Below are 17,981 nucleotides of genomic sequence, written 5' to 3'. Positions count from 1 at the left end.
GATTGGTTGAGGGATCTGGAGCGGGTGGCTGCGCAGTGGCTCTCCACAACATCTGCCAGGGTTCGTTCACAACTTTCCCAGGCAGGACTGCTCCGGTGGACGTGATGTAACATTCACGCGCCGGAAGTGCTCACCACTAGGTTCTCTGGTCTGAAGCATGGCGGGGTTCGCTGAGCTCCGGCTATCGTCGTGGCTGGTGGAACAGTGTCGACAGCTGGGGTTGAAGCAGCCCACGCCGGTGCAGCTCGGGTGCATCCCGGCCATCCTGGAAGGTGAGTCCTTGACTCTCTTTTAATGCCTTTCTTTGTCCCCTCTTCCTTACCCCGGGTCCCACGAATCAGGACAGCATTGGGTGTTTCAGAGATCCTGACCCGCAGCATTGGCATTTAGGCTGCGACTGACTCGTGTGCATTGTCACACAGGTGATGGATGGAACTTCTGAAATTTTCGTAGAACCCGAGCTTTAGGGAGAGTTCGGTGAATGACTAAAACGTGACACTGGGGGAAAAAGGGGGTGGGGGTAGAACTGGCCTTGATGTAGCAAACAGAAACAGAAGCTGTCAAACTCCAGGCTCCGTGTTTGTGTCAGTGCTCTTCAGTCCAGCTCACTTTTGCCATTAAAGAGGGATCCTTGGAGCCGAACGTGGTGACTCTCAGTCATCTCAATACCGAGCAGGAGGATCCGGAGTTCAAGATAATCCTCAGCTGTGTAGCAAGTTGCAAACCAGCCTGGGATACTTGAAAAATTGTTTCAAACAAGCAGTCATAATAATTGTTGGAAATTAGATGATGTTCAAGGGACTAGTGAACATAAAACAGCTTTTAATATTCTATTCTGCAGAAAAGGGTGCTGGCATTGAGAAAAGGAAAAAGTAACTGGTATGCTGATTTCAAGCAAGTTTTCGAAGCTTTCCCCCCAATCCTGCAGGGCTTGCCCCTTCCCAAATTCCCCACCCCATTGGTCCATTGGGGCCCCAACTCTTATCTAATGAATAGTTTGGGGCTTGAAACTGCCCCCCTTTTGTAATCATAGTCTCAGTCACATATCAGACCACCTGTAAGTCTCCAAGTCTTAGAATTGTAAGACATGCGGGTGCCAGCCACCAACTAGGGGAGAGAAGGGCCCAGCACCTCCTACTCACCTGTAACTCTAATAAACTGTAAGCAGACCATACCCATCTATTTCTTACAATAATGAGTGAATGCTCACAGGACCAATCATGGCCTTTCTTCATGTTAATACTGCTTTGCTCTCTGCCCAGGTCGGGACTGCTTGGGTTGTGCAAAAACAGGAAGTGGCAAGACAGCAGCCTTTGTACTTCCCATCCTGCAGAAGCTGTCTGAGGACCCTTATGGCATCTTCTGCCTGGTTTTGACACCCACCAGGTGAGCCTCCAGCACACGGCCCACATGTGCTTTCTTGAAGCAAGTGCCTTGACCTTTCCAAGTTGCACTTTCCTCATGTGTGAAATGAGATAAGAATCACTCCTTTCTTGTAGTGATGCAGAATCAAGCAGGAATAATGGGGTGTGTGAAACGTTCCTAGGACTCAGGAGGTAGCTGGCCAGGGAGGAGCTACCAAATCTAACAGCTAGGGAAACAAAGTGATATTATTGGGCCAGCAAGAGTGCTAAGCAGGCAGAGGTGTTTGCCTACAAGCCTGATGACCTAAGTTCAGACCCCAGGGACTCACCCACAGGGCGGAAGGACAGAACTAACTTCTGCAGATTAGCTTCTGACCTCCAGCGGAGCGGCGGAGCGCCACAGCATGTGTACACCCACATAAATAAATAAACATAATAATGTGTTTAAAAGATGTTGTAGGTGTGTAGGGTCTGGTGTGCATAGGTTGAGAGGTCAGGGACCAGAAAGGATCCTGTCAGAGCACCTTGAAAATGGGCCTCAAACGTCACACAGAAGGTGACATGTGTTTACATGTGGGCCAGAGGTTAACATCAGGCATCTTACTCAATTTCTCTCAGCCTCATTTTATTTGAAGATTATACATGCATATATATTATGTATATTATATATTTATATATAAACGAGGTTTTCTGCAAGAGCAGGAACTTGCTCCGAACTGTTGGCTCTTTGTTTTTTAAACTTCCTTCACCACCACTCATCCTCCAGGGTCTTACCATGTAGCCCTGGCTGTCCTGGAATGCACTCTGTAGACCAGGCTGGCATTGACTCAGTGATCCTCCTGTCTCGCTCGGCCTCCTGAGTGCTAGGATTAAAGGTGGGCACCCTGCCAAAGGTTTGATTAACGTGCCACAGGTCAGAAGAGGGCATTAAGTCCTATTAGAGACAGTTGTAAGCTACCATATGAGTGCTGGAAATTAAACTCGGGACCTCTGGAAGAGGTCTTAACTGTTGAGCTGCCTCTCCACCCCCATCTTATTTTATATTTATTTCCTTTTGGATTTTCTAGAGAGGGTTTCTACGTGTAGCTGTGGCTCTCCTGGAACTCACTCTGTGGACCAGGCTGGCCTCAAATTCACAGAGCTCTGCCTGCTGTTGGAGGATATTTTATCACACTGTAAACTCTAAGATTGTGCTATTTATTTGTCTCAAGTTGTAGTGTGGCTCAGCCTTAGCAGACATCTTTAAACCCAAACAGTGAAGGTAAAGTTGGTTTGTAGAAGGAAGTACCCATTGTTTGAAAGTGATACCTAATTGAGTGGCAGACAAAGTGACGAATCAGAGAAAGATTTGACAGACTAGCACATGCCCAACTCTCAGGAGAAGAGGAAAGGGAAGCTACTTGAGGGGCAGAACAGAGGGAAGGAGGCCGTTTTACTGGGACAGTTGTACAGAGGCAGGTTGCAGAGAGAGAGCCACTAGACACAGGTGAAGACAGAACGAGCCAAAGAATCAGAAGCCAGAAGATTAGAACAGAATTAGTATGAGGCCAAGCAGGGCAATTCAGGAGAAGCAGGGGGATGGTGGTGGTGGTGGGGAGCAGTTTGAATCAGTCAGTGTGGAGAGGGAAGAGGTCAGAACTAGAAAGGATGAGTTATTTCAGCAGCAAGTCTCAGAGGCTGAAAACATTCTAGCCCTAATAAGACTGTACGGAGGCGGGGTATTAGCAGACAGGCAGTAAGTCTTGGAGACAACAATCAGAGCAGAGAATAAACTCTTATTTTTTTAAAGATGTATTTATTTATATCTATAAGTACACTGTAGCTGTCCAGACACACAAGAAGAGGGCATCAGATCTCATTACAGATGGTTGTGAGCTGCCATGTGGTTGCTGGGATTTGAACTCAGGAACCTTGGAAGAGCAGCAAGTGCCCTTAACCTTTGAGCCATCTCTCCAGCATAGAATTAACTCTTATAAACTGCCTTTTTATAGCCTGCCTCTGCCTCCCAGGTGCTGGGATTAAAGGTGTGTACCCAGCCACCCCATCTTACTTTTCGAGAAATGTCTCATTAATTATAGGATGTTTGCAATCCTCCTGCCTCAGTGCCCTTCCTCACCCCTCTGAGGTTAGAGATATGGCTGCTGCCTGTGCGCTGAGCTTTTACAGAGGTGCTGAGCACCTGAACTCAGGTCCTCAGGTCTCAGCAGTGAACAGTTTGCCCTTAGATGATTATTTGCTGTGTGTATGTATGCATATGCCGCTGTGCCCACCCATGTGGAGGTCAGAGGAGCAGCTGAAGGAATCTGGGCTTTCCTTCCATCATGTGGGTCCTGGGGACGGAGCTCCAGATGTAAGCTTGTATCTTGCCTGCTGAGACATGCCGCCAGTCTCCCTAACATTGCTTTTGAAGAGGCCATCAGCATTCGGGAAGTGGAGGCCAGGAGGAGCCTGGAGGAAGGAGAGGGGACGGATATAGGCACAAGTGCTCACTGATCCAGCTGGCTCTTGTCACCCACAGAGAGCTGGCCTACCAGATAGCTGAGCAGTTCCGAGTGCTGGGGAAGCCTCTGGGCCTAAAGGACTGCATCATCGTTGGTGGCATGGGTACGGTGGCTGAGAGGCTGGGGTGGGCCATGGGGTCCCTCTCATCCCTCCCACTCAGTCTCACCTCTCCCTCTACTTCAGACATGGTGACGCAGGCCCTGGAGCTCTCTCGGAAGCCACACGTGGTTATTGCCACCCCTGGGCGCCTGGCTGACCACCTGCGTAGTTCCAACACTTTCAACATGAAGAAAATCAGATTCTTGGTGAGCCAGCTCTGCTCCTGGGACTAAGAGTGGGCTGGGAAGCACCTGCATCGATTCTTCTCTTCTGTGTGAGACAGGGTCTCTCTATGTAACCCTGGCTGTCCTGGGACTCTGTGCACGACTGTGCTCAGCTGGCATCCATTCCTGACATTCCTGATGATTGAGCAAAGGGCTAGAAATAAAGACAAGGGCGTGCTGACACTCACCTTCCATCCCAGCACTCGGAACACAGAGGCAGAAGGGTCCCTGTGAGTTCAAGACCAGCCTGGTCCACATAGTCCCGGGACAGTCAGTCCTACACAGCAAGACCCTGTCTCATACAAAACAAAAAGCCCGACAGAGACAAGGCATGTAGGAGCCGGGCTGTCCTCGAGGGCCTGCTGGAGTCTTGCGCAGTAGGTGACCTGGACTTGAGGCTGAGGACAGTGTTCAGGAACCCATTTCACAGTCTCTGAAAGGCAGGTGGACTGTGCGTGGGGCTTTTGTCGAGAGATGCAGCTCCCAGGTTGAAGGTCTTGCAGTGGTCCAGCCTCCTCTCCTGCTCTCCCATGCAGGTGTTGGATGAGGCCGATAGGCTGCTGGAGCAGGGTTGCACCGACTTCACTGCAGACCTGGAGACCATCCTGTCAGCCGTTCCAGCACGCAGGCAAACCCTCCTGTTCAGTGCCACACTGACAGACACACTCAAGGAGCTGCAGGGCCTGGCTACCAACCAGCCCTTCTTTTGGGAGGCACAGGCCACGTGAGTTCCAAAGCTGTGCTGAGGGTTACACCAGAGAGTCGAGGCAGAAGAAACTGAGGGTAGGCTACTCTGCCCTTCCACCTCCAGGGTTCGCACGGTGGAGCAGCTTGACCAGCGCTATCTGCTGGTGCCTGAGAAGGTGAAGGACGCCTACCTGGTTCACCTGGTCCAGACCTTCCAGGACCAGCTGGAGGACTGCTCCATCATCATCTTCACCAATACCTGCAAGTGAGTGACAGGCGCTGGCCTCGCCTGTGCTGGGGGCTCTGACCCACCTTCCCTCATGTGGAGGTGAACTGGGCTCGGCCTACCCTGCTGGTGCCTCTGTGTGATCTCAGAACCCAGAAGGCATGCAGAGCTCTCCCCAGCCAGCCAGGGCTACACAGTGAGACCCTGACCCAAACAAAACAAAAATAATAGCCTTTGGCCGTCTCCCCTTGAGACAAGAGGACCTGTGTACACCACAGGGGAGGGAACGTTGGCCTCAGAGCGGCCAGCAGGCACAGCAGGAATCAGCAACTTGATAGCTCTGGTTTGGAAGTCCGAGTACCATGGTCAGGGCTGATTCTTGGTTCTGACTTTGAGAGGCCAGCAGCAACCTAGGCAGCAGACTGAGCAGCTCTACAACTCTGTAGCCACTCGGGTGATGTCTTGGTGAGCTAGCGCACTCATACCTACCCTCTTCTCACCAGGACCTGCCAGATCCTTTGTATGATGCTTCGAAAGTTCAACTTCCCCACAGTGGCACTGCACTCCATGATGAAGCAGGTGATAGTCCATGTCACAACCTCTCTCTGGTCTCAAACGTTACGACTCAGAGGCTAAGGATGTAGCTCAGCCGGTAGAGTACTGTTGATCAGTGTTAGAGGGGAGTGGTTCAGTGGGAGAGTGCTTGCCTAGCATGTCTGAGACCCTGGGTTCCACCCCCAACCCTGTTAACTGGGCATAGTGGTATATATAGTACGCTCAGGAGGTGAGGCAGGAAGAGCAGAAGTTCAAGGCCAGCCTTGTCTGCATAGGAAGTTCAGGACCAGTTTAGGCTAATAGAGACCCTGTCTTTGGTTTTGATGGATGTTCTGTTTTGTTTTTTATTTGTTTTGGGGAGTTTGTTATTGTTTTGATTTATGGGGGTTTTTGTTTATTTATTTGGTTTTGTTTTGCTTTGTTTTGTCTTTGGCACTTTGAGACAGGGTCTCTCCATGTAGCCCTATTTGTCTTGGAGCTCTCTGTGTAGACCAGGCTGTCCTTAAATTCAGAGATCTGTGTGACTCTGCTTCCCAAGTGCTGGGATAAAGGTGTGTGTTAGCACACCCAGCACAGCCCTGGGCCCCCCATTGCCCCCCCCCAAGAGCCACAAACGAAGACATCACAGCACTGTGATGTCCCACCCTCTCCCCATGTCATTCTATTGTCTCCTTTGGCTTTGGGACCACTCTCCTCCCCACTCTGGTCTCTGCCCTGTCCCCAGGCTCACTCCATGTGCTTACAAACCTCTCCTTGCCTATGGCACAGAAAGAGCGCTTTGCAGCCCTAGCCAGATTCAAGTCCAGCACCTATCGGATTCTTATTGCTACTGACGTGGCCTCCAGGTGAGCAGGCCTAGTGCAGCTGGGCGTGGGGAGGCTGAGTGCAAGCCTTGCTTCCCTACATGGACTCCAGCTGACTGTTCTGTACCTCCAGAGGCCTGGACATCCCCACTGTGCAGGTGGTCATCAACCACAACACCCCTGGGCTCCCCAAGATCTACATCCATCGGGTCGGTCGCACAGCCCGTGCAGGTGAGCAGAGCCAGGTTAGGGGCTCCGGCTGCAGTGAGAGACTCTGGAGAACAGGGTCTATCACCCAGAAGGAAGGACTCAGTGGGACCACCTTGCCAGTGCCCTGGCTTACGTTCCCAGACTGACCTCACTGGGGTGCTGACCCAGGGGCCAGGGATGCATCTGTAACCAGGAGAGACTGGGCCTGCCGCCCTGCCCCTGTGGGTTTTGGGACGTCTGAGAGGGACCTTGTCTTAATAACAAACACCTAGATGCCGGCTGCTGTGGGTCATGTGCCCTGTCAGCCAATGGTCTGTATCAGCTTTGGTCACCACTGAAGATGGGCAGTAGAGTAGGACGGAGCTGCTCCCCACTGTCCTCCAGCTTCCCTACTTCCCCTCTGGCTTTCACATGCAGGCCCCACCCTGGGTGGAGCCCTGGTCCTCTCAACAAGTCCCTTCCGCCTCTAAGGAGGCTCCTGGAGCTATTGAGCTGGGATAGCCCTCTTGACAGGGCCCAGGTTCTATAACAGATTGTCCTTACAGGGAGGCAGGGACAGGCCATCACACTGGTGACGCAGTACGACATCCACCTGTTGCATGCCATCGAGGAGGAGATCAGTAAGTGGGTGGGGTCCCAGGGTCCAAGCCCGGGAGATAAATTCCCTTCCTTAGCCACCCTGAACATGCACCCTGAAGGTCCATGTGTGGTTTGGAGGTTGACAAGGACGGGAGTTCTCAGGCATGCCCTACAGCCAACTCCTACCAACAGCCACCAAGACCGGCCATCTGGAACTCCCTGTAGCAAGCTCAGCATGGGCCCTGTCTCAGCCTCTCAGGGATCGAACTTCACTCACTTGTTCATTTGTTTATTCATTCATTCATTCGAGACAGAGGATAATTGCTCTACAGAGCTGGCCTGGAACACAGCTGAGAGGAGGGACCTCCTGCCTCCACCTCCCAGGGCTGTGATGACAAGCACGTGCTACCAGGCTTGGCAGCATAGTCCACATGTGGCTGGATCCAGACCTCCAAAGCTAGGGGGGCAAGGAGGGCCAGCTGCACCCCAGCCTAACCCAGGTTCCTGTCCCTGCAGAACAGCAGCTGGCTGAATTGGCAGTGGAGGAGGCCCAGGTCCTGCAGATCCTCACACAGGTCAACGTGGTGCGCAGGGAGTGTGAAATTGTATGTGTGGCCAGCCCGTGGGGTGGGGCAAGGCTCCCTGTGCTGGGCCTGACCTGACCTGTCCCCTTCCCACCCCAGAAACTGGAGGCTTCGCATTTTGATGAAAAGAAGGAGATCAACAAGCGGAAACAGATGATCCTGGAGGGGAAGGTAGATGCTAGTGTGTGAGACGGGTGTGCATGAGTGTGATTAATAGGGCGGGTGGGACCTGGGGACCGGGGAGCCAGTCCCTGGGAAGCTGCCCAGCTACAATCTCCGCTCCCTTCCACAGGACCCGGACCTGCAGGCCAAGCGCAAAGCTGAGCTGGCCAAGATTAAGCAACAGAACCGGCGCTTCAAGGAGCAGCAGAAAGCAGGGAGCACAGGCCGGCGGTCGCGTCCTCCCAGACCTCGTCCCCAAGAGCCAGCCAGGGCTGAGGCTCAGAACTGAGCTGTAAACCTACTGCACGTGGCCCCTGACTTCAGTAAATGCTCTCTGAACCTGTCAGTCAGACTTGAAAATGGGGCAGGATGAGTGTAGAGCCTTCCGGTCTCAGGACTCCAATGCGTCTGTTGCCCCACGAGGATGACCGGTGCAGCCTTCCCTCACAGTGTCCCTGGGGTGCAAGGCAGCAGCAGCCAAGGACAGCAGGTGCCAACAACGCCACACGTAGAAATGTTACCTGGGCAGAAGCACTGCCCAAGGATTCTAGAAAATTCTACACGGTGCAAAGCTCAGAGACAGCTGGGGCCCCCTGGTCCCTGCCAGGGTGCCTTGGGGCCGCAGGCCTCCAGAGCAAACTAGGGTGCTGCCTCTGCCAGGCGAGCCAGGCCCTCGCGCAGCTCGCTCAGCTCGAACAGCCGAACGTCCAACAGCTGCGCAGCCCGGCCCACCTCTGCTCGTGCGCGCTCCCGCTCGGCCTGCGCCTCCTCCAGGTTGCTTTCCATCGCCCGCAGCTGCTGCTCCAGTTCTGCATTCCGGGTCTCCAGGTCCTGCAGCGGGAGGCAGGGGGTGGGACAACCTGTGAAGCTTTGGTTGCCAGTCCTATCTGATGCGGTCCGTGTCTTCACGGGGTCAGTAAAGGACCACGGAAGTGTGAAGTACTGAGTTTGGGACCCAATAGTTGCATAACGAGCATGGCTGGTAAGACACCACGGGGAGACAGGCAGGACTCCAGACTGGAGCAGACTGGCCAACCTAATCATCCCCAGGCCAGTGAGACACCCTCTTTCTAAAAACTAGATGGGCTGGAGAGATGGGACAGTGGTTAAGAGTATGAAGTTCTGCAGAAGGCCTGAGTTCACCTCCAAGCACCCACATGAGGCAGCTCATAAACAAGCTCCCAGGGGCCCGACCCTTCTGGCCCTGAGGGAATGGCACTGGCGCACAACACCACACATAACTAAATCTTAGAAAGGTGCCCCACAGGCCTTTAACCCCAGCATCCGGGAAGCTGAGGACAGGAGGATCTCTCCAGTCTCAGATCAGCTGCTGCTAGAGGCACAGTCAGTATAAAAACAAAAGCCCCAAGATGACCAACAGCATGACCCGGAGCCAAGGGGCCTGGTCTTCAGTCCCCTCTTACCCACTGCAGTCTGATGCCCCAAGTACTGCTGGCAGCTGTGACCTCGAGGGTGGGGGATCGGGTCACCACTGCATTGACTCAGCACCCAGCCATTCTGAGCTCAGTGTGAGACTCAAAGGATGGGACAGGGAGAAACAGGAAGACACCAGCTCCAGTCTCCAGATACACAGGGGATGTATGTGTGCACAGACACTACATGCAGAAACCCATGGTGTGTAACATAATACAGTCACGTATGTCATGTATGAGTGACATACAGAACAGCCTTCCCGCTGACCCTCTCAGGGAACACAGTACTGTGCCCAGGAGGGCCACTGATTCTGAGGTCCTGGGCCTTTGCACAATCTGCTCCTGCCCACCCTCAAGGACAACAGGGTAACTGGGGGTGCTCTTGACGGCTCCCAGGTCTCTGGGAAGTTTCCCTGGAACCCTAGACTGCTCAAATGTGGTTAGACTGGGTATGAGGTTGCTTAGCAACTCTGAGCAGACAGCCCTATCCCACTCACAGGCAGTTGCTACCTGTTCTACCCCGGGGGCCACTCTTACAGGTGAGGTCCTGCAGCCAACCTGAACCTGCTGCTGTGTCTCCTCCCGCTCGGCGTCAGGAGCCTCTCGTGGGCCAGTGCTCTGATTCTTCAAAGTCTGGATCTCCTAGGGGGGAAGGTGTCCCAGGTGTGCTCAGAGGCCCCTGGATTCCCCAGGAGAGTAGGACAGGATCCCTGAGCTGGCCCCTGGCTCACCTGGTCCTTGGTCTGCACCCGAGCCTCCAGCTGCTCCACCGACTGGCTGGTTGCTTCTTTCTCTCCTGCCCGGACCGGCTCTGCAGCCACCTGGGCCTCCAGCTCAGCCACCTGCACACATGCAGCTCAGTGGCCCTACCGTCCTCTGGGACACACAGGGCCTGCTGGCCCATATGAAGCTCTCACAGCTTCAAGTCATTTTACAGCAAGAAACGGGACCTCTGGGGACTGATCCGGGGCAGAAGGGGTGTGGGGGTGCAGCTGTCCTCACCCGCTGCCGCAAGTGTTCAGCCTCTGCACGCTGGACCTCCAGCTGCTGCCTCCACTGAGTGGCAGCCGCGTTGGCCTCTCGAAGGGCCCCTGCCAGCCTCTGGTTGCTGTCCTGAAGCGCAAAGAACTCAGCCTCCCACTGGACCTCCCCTACGGAGCTGTGGGGAAGACACTGGGCTGGGGGTGTGCATGGTCAGGACAAGCAGCATCTGGTGCAGGGCACCGTGGACTAAGCAGGGCCAAAGCAACATTAAGCCAAGGAGTGGGACCATGAAATTGTGACAGGTGTTGTGGCTCATGAGAGGCTGAGAGACAGGTGGAACTGCTTAAGAATGATGTCAGCCTAGACTATATATAATGAGTTCTGGGCTACATATTGGGACCCTACCTCCAAAAATGTTGAAAACCTATCCCTGCCCTCCAGATTGGTCAGGGGCCTGGTCAAAGGAGATGGAGGTGCAAATGAGGAAAGTGTAGCCTGCTTTCCAGATGAAGCAGGAACCTATTGCTTCCTCCTCTCCCAGGTCTTCAGGCCAGATTCTTACACCCCCAACCCCCACCCAGCTTCATCTGCAGCAGACCAGTCCACCATGGGTCTCACCTCGATGCCCACATCCATCCCAATGCCCACGCCCCTTAATACCTGCCAGGACCCTGACTCTAGAACACCATCCTAATAGTCTGTCCTGCGGATGCCCCGCCCTAGCACACCCCTGGTACCAGCTACACTCCCTTAATGACATTTAAGACCCTGACACTAGAAACACCATGCCTTGCCACCTAAAAGTTCAGTCTGGACACAAGACACCCCTTAGGCCCCAGCTAGGCTTCAAGCAGGCTCGGCCAACCACACCCCTCACCCTTCTGACAGCATCTTCTTCAACCGCTCCCGCTCAGTGGGGCCAGGGGCGTCCGCGCTCTGGCTGCGGAACAGCTTCTCCTCTCCTGGACCATTGGTGCTGACCAAGGGGCTTGGAGGAACCTGTGCATGGGAGCCAGGACGGGGTCACAGTGAGCACTTGCTTCAGCCAAGGACTCGGTAGGAAGTAAGGGTGATTGAAGCAAGGACTGAGGTCACTGGGGTACTGAGGTCAGGGCATCTGAACTGACCATGATGACCAGTACTCCTTCCTCACCCTCCATAGCTCCTTGGAGCCTCAGGATGGGGGATCCTGTCCCTCACCTGCCTGGGCCTTCACTAACTCCTCAGGGCCAAATGGAAACAACCTACAGAAAGAGGAATCCAAACACTTGGAGCTGCTCTCCTCCAGGTAAGTTGAGGCACGAGCCAGCAGGAGGGCTCATAGGTAAAAGAGCCGGTCACCAAGCCTGACGCCCTGCTGAGAAGAAAACTGACTCCCACGAGTTGTCCTTGGAGTCCCACCCAGGCACATGCACATTTGTGTATGCACACAGACATAAATGCAGTAAGGCCACCAGCCACCCTTAGACACTAGCACAGTGCATGGACCCTGAGATATATATATAGCTGCCTCAGGGATGTGGTAGTCACCGGGTACTATAGACATGGGGTGTAGGAACACCTACCTGGTGGGAGGCCATGGCCAGGGCAGTACTAGTGAATTCTCCACCATCTTGAGATTTCTCCCGAGCCAGTCTGGCAGCTTCTTTGACCTCCTGAAACTTCTCAGCAAACTGGGGGTGAGGCAGGGGGATAGTCAGAAAGCATTTCCCATATCTCCCCTCATACCTCCCATCACCCCAACCTGTACCTGCCCTGTCACCCTGGGGCCTTTGGGAAGAGTAACCCTGTGAGCCTCTTGGGTGTCAGAATGACACACAGAGGGCGGGGGTTTGGTGAATTCCAGAGGTGACATTAAAAAGTTCTGAGCCACGCCACACGGAAAGGGACTCTGTTCCTGTCAGGCTGATTGGCCAGCCTGAGGCTAGCTGCCCATCTGTCCTTCAAACATGCCAGTATGTCATAACACAGGGACAACATCCACAGCCAGTGGGAGCCCCTTCTCCTAAATTCCTCAGCTGACCACTAACGCTGGTTCTGTGGTTACAGTGATGTGTCTTCTTTTCACTTTAACGTAACTTTTGTTTACTAAAGAGAACACATGAGGACCGGAGCCACGCTCTGCGGTCATGAGGGCAGACTGATGTAGAGAAGCCACCTCAGGTCACACACCCCTGCAGGCAGCTCTCACACGCCTGCCTGTGACTCCAGCTGCAGGGATCCAACGGCCCCTGCTGGTCTTGGGGAGCATCCGCACACACATACACACAGGCACGAACACGCGTGCACGTAAAAACAGTTTTTAAAAAGTAAATGAAAAAAAATAAAGTCAGGCATGAGTGGCGCACACCTTCAATCCCAGCAGTCAGGAGGCAGAGGCAGGAGGATCTCAGAGTTTGGTGCAATCCTGACTCAGTAAGCTTGCTGCAGGCCCAATGACAGTAAGGTTGGTCCTTGGAGCCTCCGTGGGAGGAGGGAGCTGACACAGCACACATGCACACACACAGGCACAACACAGAAATAATTCAATATAATAAAAACTTTTAAAAGAAAACTTGTTTTTAAACTTGTTTTTATTACTGTTGATTGTGCGTGTGTACATATGTGTAAGTGCCCCCAGAAACCAGAGTCCTTAAATTCCCCTCCAAGGACTTACAGAAGGTAATGAGTCACCAAGTGGGTGCTGGGAATTGAACTCTCGTCTGCACACAAGCAGCCCTTCACCACGGAGGCATTTCCCACCCCACAGAGTTTAAGCTGCACCTGCTGCTGCTGTCTACGCCCTCGAGGCACAGACAGGCAGATTAGGAATTCAAGGTTAGCCTCGGCTATAATGTGAATTTGGGACCAGCCTTGTCTACATAGCAAGTTCCATACCAGCTGGGGCTACATAGTGAGACCCTACTACCCATAAAAACGAAAAATAGAAAAAGAAAATAATTGTTAAAAACTTCTTTTATTTTACATGTATCAGTGTTTTTCCTGCATGTGTATCTGGGCACATTTGTGCCTGGGCTGGTGTCACTGGTCTGGTCCCAGGGGCACCAGATCTCCTGGAACTGGATTACAGATGGCTGTGAGTCACCTCGTGGGTGCTGGGAATTGGACCTGGGTCCTCTGCAAGAGCAGCCAGTGCTCTTAGTCACAGAGCCAGCTCTCCAAGCCCAGAAAGTATTACTTTTTAACCAGGCAAGGGTTGATTCGGCAAGGGCAAGCCATGAGGAAGTCTGACCCAAAATAAACAGCTAAGCCACGGTGGTGGCACACACCTGAGAGCCAGCCCTCTAATGGCAGAAGGACTGCTGAGAGTGACGGCAGTGAGACCCTGCCTAACACTTCAAAAACAAAGCCAGGAAGGGGCGGCAGCGCAGCCTTCGATCCCAGTGCTCAGGAGACAGAGGCAGGTGGATCTGAGTTTGAAGCCATCTTGGTCTACTTAGCAAGTTTCAGGACAGAGAAACACAGAAAAATCCTGTCTGGAAACACTCCCCCCAAAATAAAATAAAAATAACGGGGAGCCGCAGAGCCGGCTCAGTGGTCAGGAGCACGGGCTGCTCTTGCAGAGGACCCAGGATCTGTTCCCAGCACCCACGTGGCAGCTGTCAACTGTCTAACTCCAGCTCCAGGGGATCTGGCGCCCTCTACTGGCCTCCACAGGCACAGTGCATACACATGCAAGTACACAGAGATACATGGAAGCAAATGACTTATAAAATAAAAATATTATATAACAACAACAAAATCAAAAGCTGGCCTTGGTAGCACACAATCTTAGTCCCAGCACTCAGGAGGCAGAGGCAGGTGGATCTCTGAGTTGGAGGCCAGTCTGGTCTATAGTGTGAGTTCTAAAACAGACACAGAGAAACCCTGTCTTGAAAAATAAAACAAAGCAAAACAAATTTGGGGCTATATTATGGCCCAGTGAAAGCCGAGGTGCTCATTGACAAGCCTGATGACTTGAACTGCATTCCTAGAGCCCACACAGTAGACAGGGAGAGCTGAACCGCCCCCACACACACACACTTCCTGTCTCCACAGATACATTCGTACACATTCACACCCGAAGTAAATAAAAAGTAATAATTTTTTTAATTAAAAAATTTTGAGGAACTGGAGAGATGTCTCGGCAGTTAAGAATGCTTCTAAAAGGGGTTGGGGCTTTAGCTCAGTGGTAGAGCGCTTGCCTAGGAAGCGCAAGGCCCTGGGTTCGGTCCTCAGCTCCAAAAAAAAAAAAAAAAAAAAAGAATGCTTCTAAAAGAAGTGAGTTCAGTTCCCAGCAGCTATGTCGGGTGCCTTAACAATGGCCTGTACCTTCTGCTCCAGGAGATCTAATGCCACCTCTGACCTCTGTGGGGCACCAGCACACACATGGCCTATGCACATGCAAACGCATACAAACATATCTGAAAAAGACAACGCACTCATTACTGAGTGGTGACGTCAGACGTTGGAAGGAGGTGCTACGGAGGCAGGGGGACCTGCTCAGTCCAGGCTTCCATTCGACATGGCTAAGGGGCACGAGGGGAGTGCAAAGCTGGAGCAAGGTGACAAAAGACTACCGTACCCAGGGCACTCAAGAAGCCTTGGTATTTGTCAGCCCACCCTGAGGAACACACACAGATGCCAATCACTGCCCACGTCCCTGCCCACCTGGGTCAGCTGCTGTTCCGAGCCAAAGCCTAGGCCATACACAGTGTTGGCTCGACTGTCTGCCCATTGCCCGAACTTCTGAGAGGTTTTGGTGAAGGTCATGTTGGGAGTGACTGTGCTGTTGATGATGGCCTAGGGATGGGTGGGGGAAGCAAGATTCCAGGTCAGAAGATAAGCCAGCCTTGGACTACAAACTGAGGTTAAAAATTAAATTAAAAAAAAAAATTCTAGGCTTCTGTCTTAGTAATTGATCCCTACCTAGAATCCCCCAGCGAGGAGCTATCGGAAGGCGGAAGGCTTATGGGTGGAACCTCTACCTGGGATCACCCAATGAAGGGCCGCGGTAGAATTCTTATCCCATCGAGGTCTAGTCTCCCCATGGTGTCAGGAACTGAAAGTCTAAATGGCTTTGCCCCTCTCGGAGATCTCACCACCCAGTTGGCTGCACACCTGCCCCGCCCCCCAGGCCCCGCCCCCCAGGCCCCTGCTCAGACCTTGGCGCCGCCGATGCTGATGATGCGGTACACATTTCGGGTTGCATCATAGAAATAGGACACGGTAAGTGCATGCTTGCCGGCAGGAATCCAGTTCCTCTTCGTAGCGGGGTCGATCTGGAACACGTGCGCCCTGGTGCTGAAGATTGGCTGTTCCCTGCAGCGGGGACAGAAGCTCTGCAGGAGTCTGACACCACCCAGGGGCAAGGCCAGACCACGGTAGGTGGGCACTCACCTGGCTGTGGACATTGGTCAGGCTGGGCTGGATGACCTCTAAGGGGCACCCAGAGGGGTGACAGGAGTCACTTGTTTGTCCCCTGGGGAAAGAAGGAGCTTGTGAGTAAGGTTCCAGAGATACTCAGGCCAAGTCGGTCCTCCAAGTGACTTTGCAAAACCAGCGAGGAAGGAGAGAAACAGCACTGGGCAGTGAGCATCGCTGATCGGACACCCATCTCCTCAGTCCCAGCCCAGACTGGCCTTGAAATCACTCTGCAGCCAACAGCGACCTTGAACTCCTGATGCTCTGGCCTCCACCCCCCAAGTGCTGGGATACCAGCTTGTGCCATCACTCTCGGTTCATGTGGTGCTGAGGCCCTGCATGCCACACAAGCCCCCGACCACCTGAGCTGCAGGCACAGCCCAAAGGCCCTGCTTTTGGGAGAAGCCCCCACAACAGGACTGAGTGATCTCTAGAGTCACCAGAAAGGTGATACAGGAGAAGGCTTGCAGAACAGCCTGGTCCTTGGCATACAGTATTATACTCACTGTCCTGGTGACCAGCTACTGGGCAACTGTCCTCCCACAGGAACTGGGCATGAGGTCAACAGAGTGGGACATTTTATTCACCCCTCCCATCCAACAGTTCCCCTCTCCTCCCAGAGGGCCTTGCATCAAAAAGTGGGGCAAAGCTGGATCAGTGTCGAGGCCCTGTGGTCCTGTCTCCTGAGGAAGCCAAGGCAGTTGACCATGCATCTCAGGGGTTCTAGGTCACCCTGGTCATCATGGCCATACCCCCATCTCAAAGTAAAGTGTAGTGCTTCCAGGGACCTAACAGGGAAATCAGGACCTCTGCTTCCACAAAACGACCACTTATGGGCTGGAGAGATGGCTCAGCGGTTAAGAACACTGATTGCGGGGTTGGGGATTTAGCTCAGTGGTAGAGCGCTTGCCTAGGAGCATAAGGCCCTGGGTTCGGGTCCCCAGCTCCGAAAAAAAAAAAAAAAAAAAAAAAAAAAAAAAAAAAAGAACACTGATTGCTCTTCCAGAGGTCCCAGCAACCACATGGTGGCTCACAACCACCTGTAATGAGATCTGATGCCCTCTTCTGGTGTGTCTGAAGACGCGACAGTATATTCGTTTAAATAAAATAAATAACTCTTTAAAGAAAGAAAGACCACTTAACCCAAATAACTGATTCAGAGTCTCCAGGGAGTCTATTTAAAAGGGAAACATGAAAGCCTGGTGTGGTGGCACATGCCATCCCAGCACTGGGGAGGGAAAAGGAATGTTAAGACATTGAAGCCAACCTGGGCTACACACACACACACACACACACACACTGTACACAAGCGGTTCATCCCAGACTCCACCATGTGAACAGAAAACAAGACTGGGAGAGGGGGCTCCCCAGCCTCCTGGGAATGCTTGGACCCACCACTCTCCTAAACCCTCAAAACTACTTCTAAGGGGATGGAGAAGAAGGAGGGGCCTGCGAGTGCGGAAGGTCAAGGCCCCTCCAAGCAGTCACGGGGTCCGAAACCGGAGCCCCCATGCGGAGGTCCAGTCGGGGACACTATTGGGACTGACGGGATTTGGGGAAAGGGGTCCCCGAACCCAGGCCCTTCCGGTCGGACCACTCCTGCCTGGACTTGCCACGATCGGGAAAAGTTACTCACTGAGTAGTCACGCGCCTCGGAGCAGCGGCGCGGGGCGGAGAATCGCGGTCGCGCCTGGCGGGGACCCTGCTAGGAGTCCCGCACCGGATTCCCACTTGGTACCGCTTCCCACTCCCGCCAGGGCAGCTCCTGAGGCCAACTACGGGAGCCACTGACCCGCAACTTTCTAAGCCGCGGAGCTTTGCGATGCGGCGCCCCCAACACCCGGACCTGGGCTGGGGGATCCGGTGAAGCCGCGCCCCAGAACCCCAGCCAGCACCTGAGCCCACGTCCTACCCCGCATCCCGGGACCCCAAGCCCTCAGCCAGTACCCCGCAGCACCCGGGCCCCGCCTCGCAGTCCACAACTTTAGAAACCATCTGTGTCTCCTGCGCCCCCCCGCTCCCTGATTGTGCCTCGGAAGCTGGGGTCCCCCTGCCTGGCTCACCCCGCGTTGTCGTCGTCGCTGCTGCCTCCGGCCCGCGCCCTCCGCGAGCCCCGCGCCGCCCGCGCCTTTGTCTGCGCCGCCTCCGGTCCCATCGCGGCCAGTC

At 53.7% G+C, this 17,981-nt stretch overlaps 2 protein-coding genes across 5 annotated transcripts; one reads left to right on the top strand and one right to left on the bottom strand.

The window, feature by feature from the left end:
• Positions 1–129: 129 nt before the first annotated feature.
• Ddx49 (DEAD-box helicase 49) lies at positions 130–8,355 on the top strand. The gene is made up of 13 exons (XM_032918876.1): positions 130–272; positions 1,263–1,386; positions 3,883–3,968; positions 4,050–4,171; positions 4,726–4,913; positions 5,001–5,141; positions 5,606–5,681; positions 6,426–6,502; positions 6,594–6,691; positions 7,216–7,290; positions 7,766–7,854; positions 7,933–8,004; positions 8,126–8,355. The coding sequence occupies exons 1-13, from the start codon at positions 158–160 to the stop codon at positions 8,282–8,284; spliced, it is 1,422 nt and encodes a 473-aa protein (XP_032774767.1). The 5' UTR covers positions 130–157; the 3' UTR covers positions 8,285–8,355.
• Positions 7,523–17,981, bottom strand: Homer3 (homer scaffold protein 3). 4 transcript variants are annotated; one of them, XM_032918879.1, is made up of 10 exons: positions 17,879–17,981; positions 15,792–15,873; positions 15,557–15,713; positions 15,063–15,194; positions 11,978–12,085; positions 11,290–11,411; positions 10,431–10,587; positions 10,160–10,270; positions 9,939–10,070; positions 8,288–8,826 (listed from the first exon to the last, which is right to left on the bottom strand). In XM_032918879.1, exons 2-10 carry the CDS (start codon positions 15,803–15,805, stop codon positions 8,635–8,637), a joined length of 1,125 nt encoding a protein of 374 aa, XP_032774770.1. In that variant the 5' UTR covers positions 15,806–15,873; positions 17,879–17,981; the 3' UTR covers positions 8,288–8,634. The 4 variants fall into 4 exon arrangements, with proteins under 4 accessions (XP_032774768.1, XP_032774769.1, XP_032774770.1 ...); XM_032918880.1 differs by having other exon boundaries at positions 9,987–10,070; XM_032918877.1 differs by having other exon boundaries at positions 7,523–10,070.

This window comes from Rattus rattus, chromosome 13, assembly GCF_011064425.1.
Source record: "Rattus rattus isolate New Zealand chromosome 13, Rrattus_CSIRO_v1, whole genome shotgun sequence".
Classification (NCBI taxonomy): Eukaryota; Metazoa; Chordata; class Mammalia; order Rodentia; family Muridae; genus Rattus; species Rattus rattus.
Note: the sequence above shows the minus strand (reverse complement) of the source record. Positions and strands in the feature narration are given on the sequence as shown.

Bases quoted from the DNA above. Each gene is read 5' to 3' on its own strand.
- Ddx49 (XM_032918876.1), top strand. From the start codon at position 158: ATGGCGGGGTTCGCTGAGCTCCGGCTATCGTCGTGGCTGGTGGAACAG. The intron at 4,914-5,000 runs GTGAGTTCCAAA...TTCCACCTCCAG, and splicing joins TTTTGGGAGGCACAGGCCAC to GGTTCGCACGGTGGAGCAGC. The intron at 8,005-8,125 runs GTAGATGCTAGT...TCCCTTCCACAG, and splicing joins AGATGATCCTGGAGGGGAAG to GACCCGGACCTGCAGGCCAA.
- Homer3 (XM_032918877.1), bottom strand. The intron at 11,412-11,977 runs GTAGGTGTTCCT...TCCCATGCACAG, and splicing joins TGGCCATGGCCTCCCACCAG to GTTCCTCCAAGCCCCTTGGT. The intron at 10,588-11,289 runs GTGAGGGGTGTG...TCTTCCCCACAG, and splicing joins AAGAAGATGCTGTCAGAAGG to CTCCGTAGGGGAGGTCCAGT.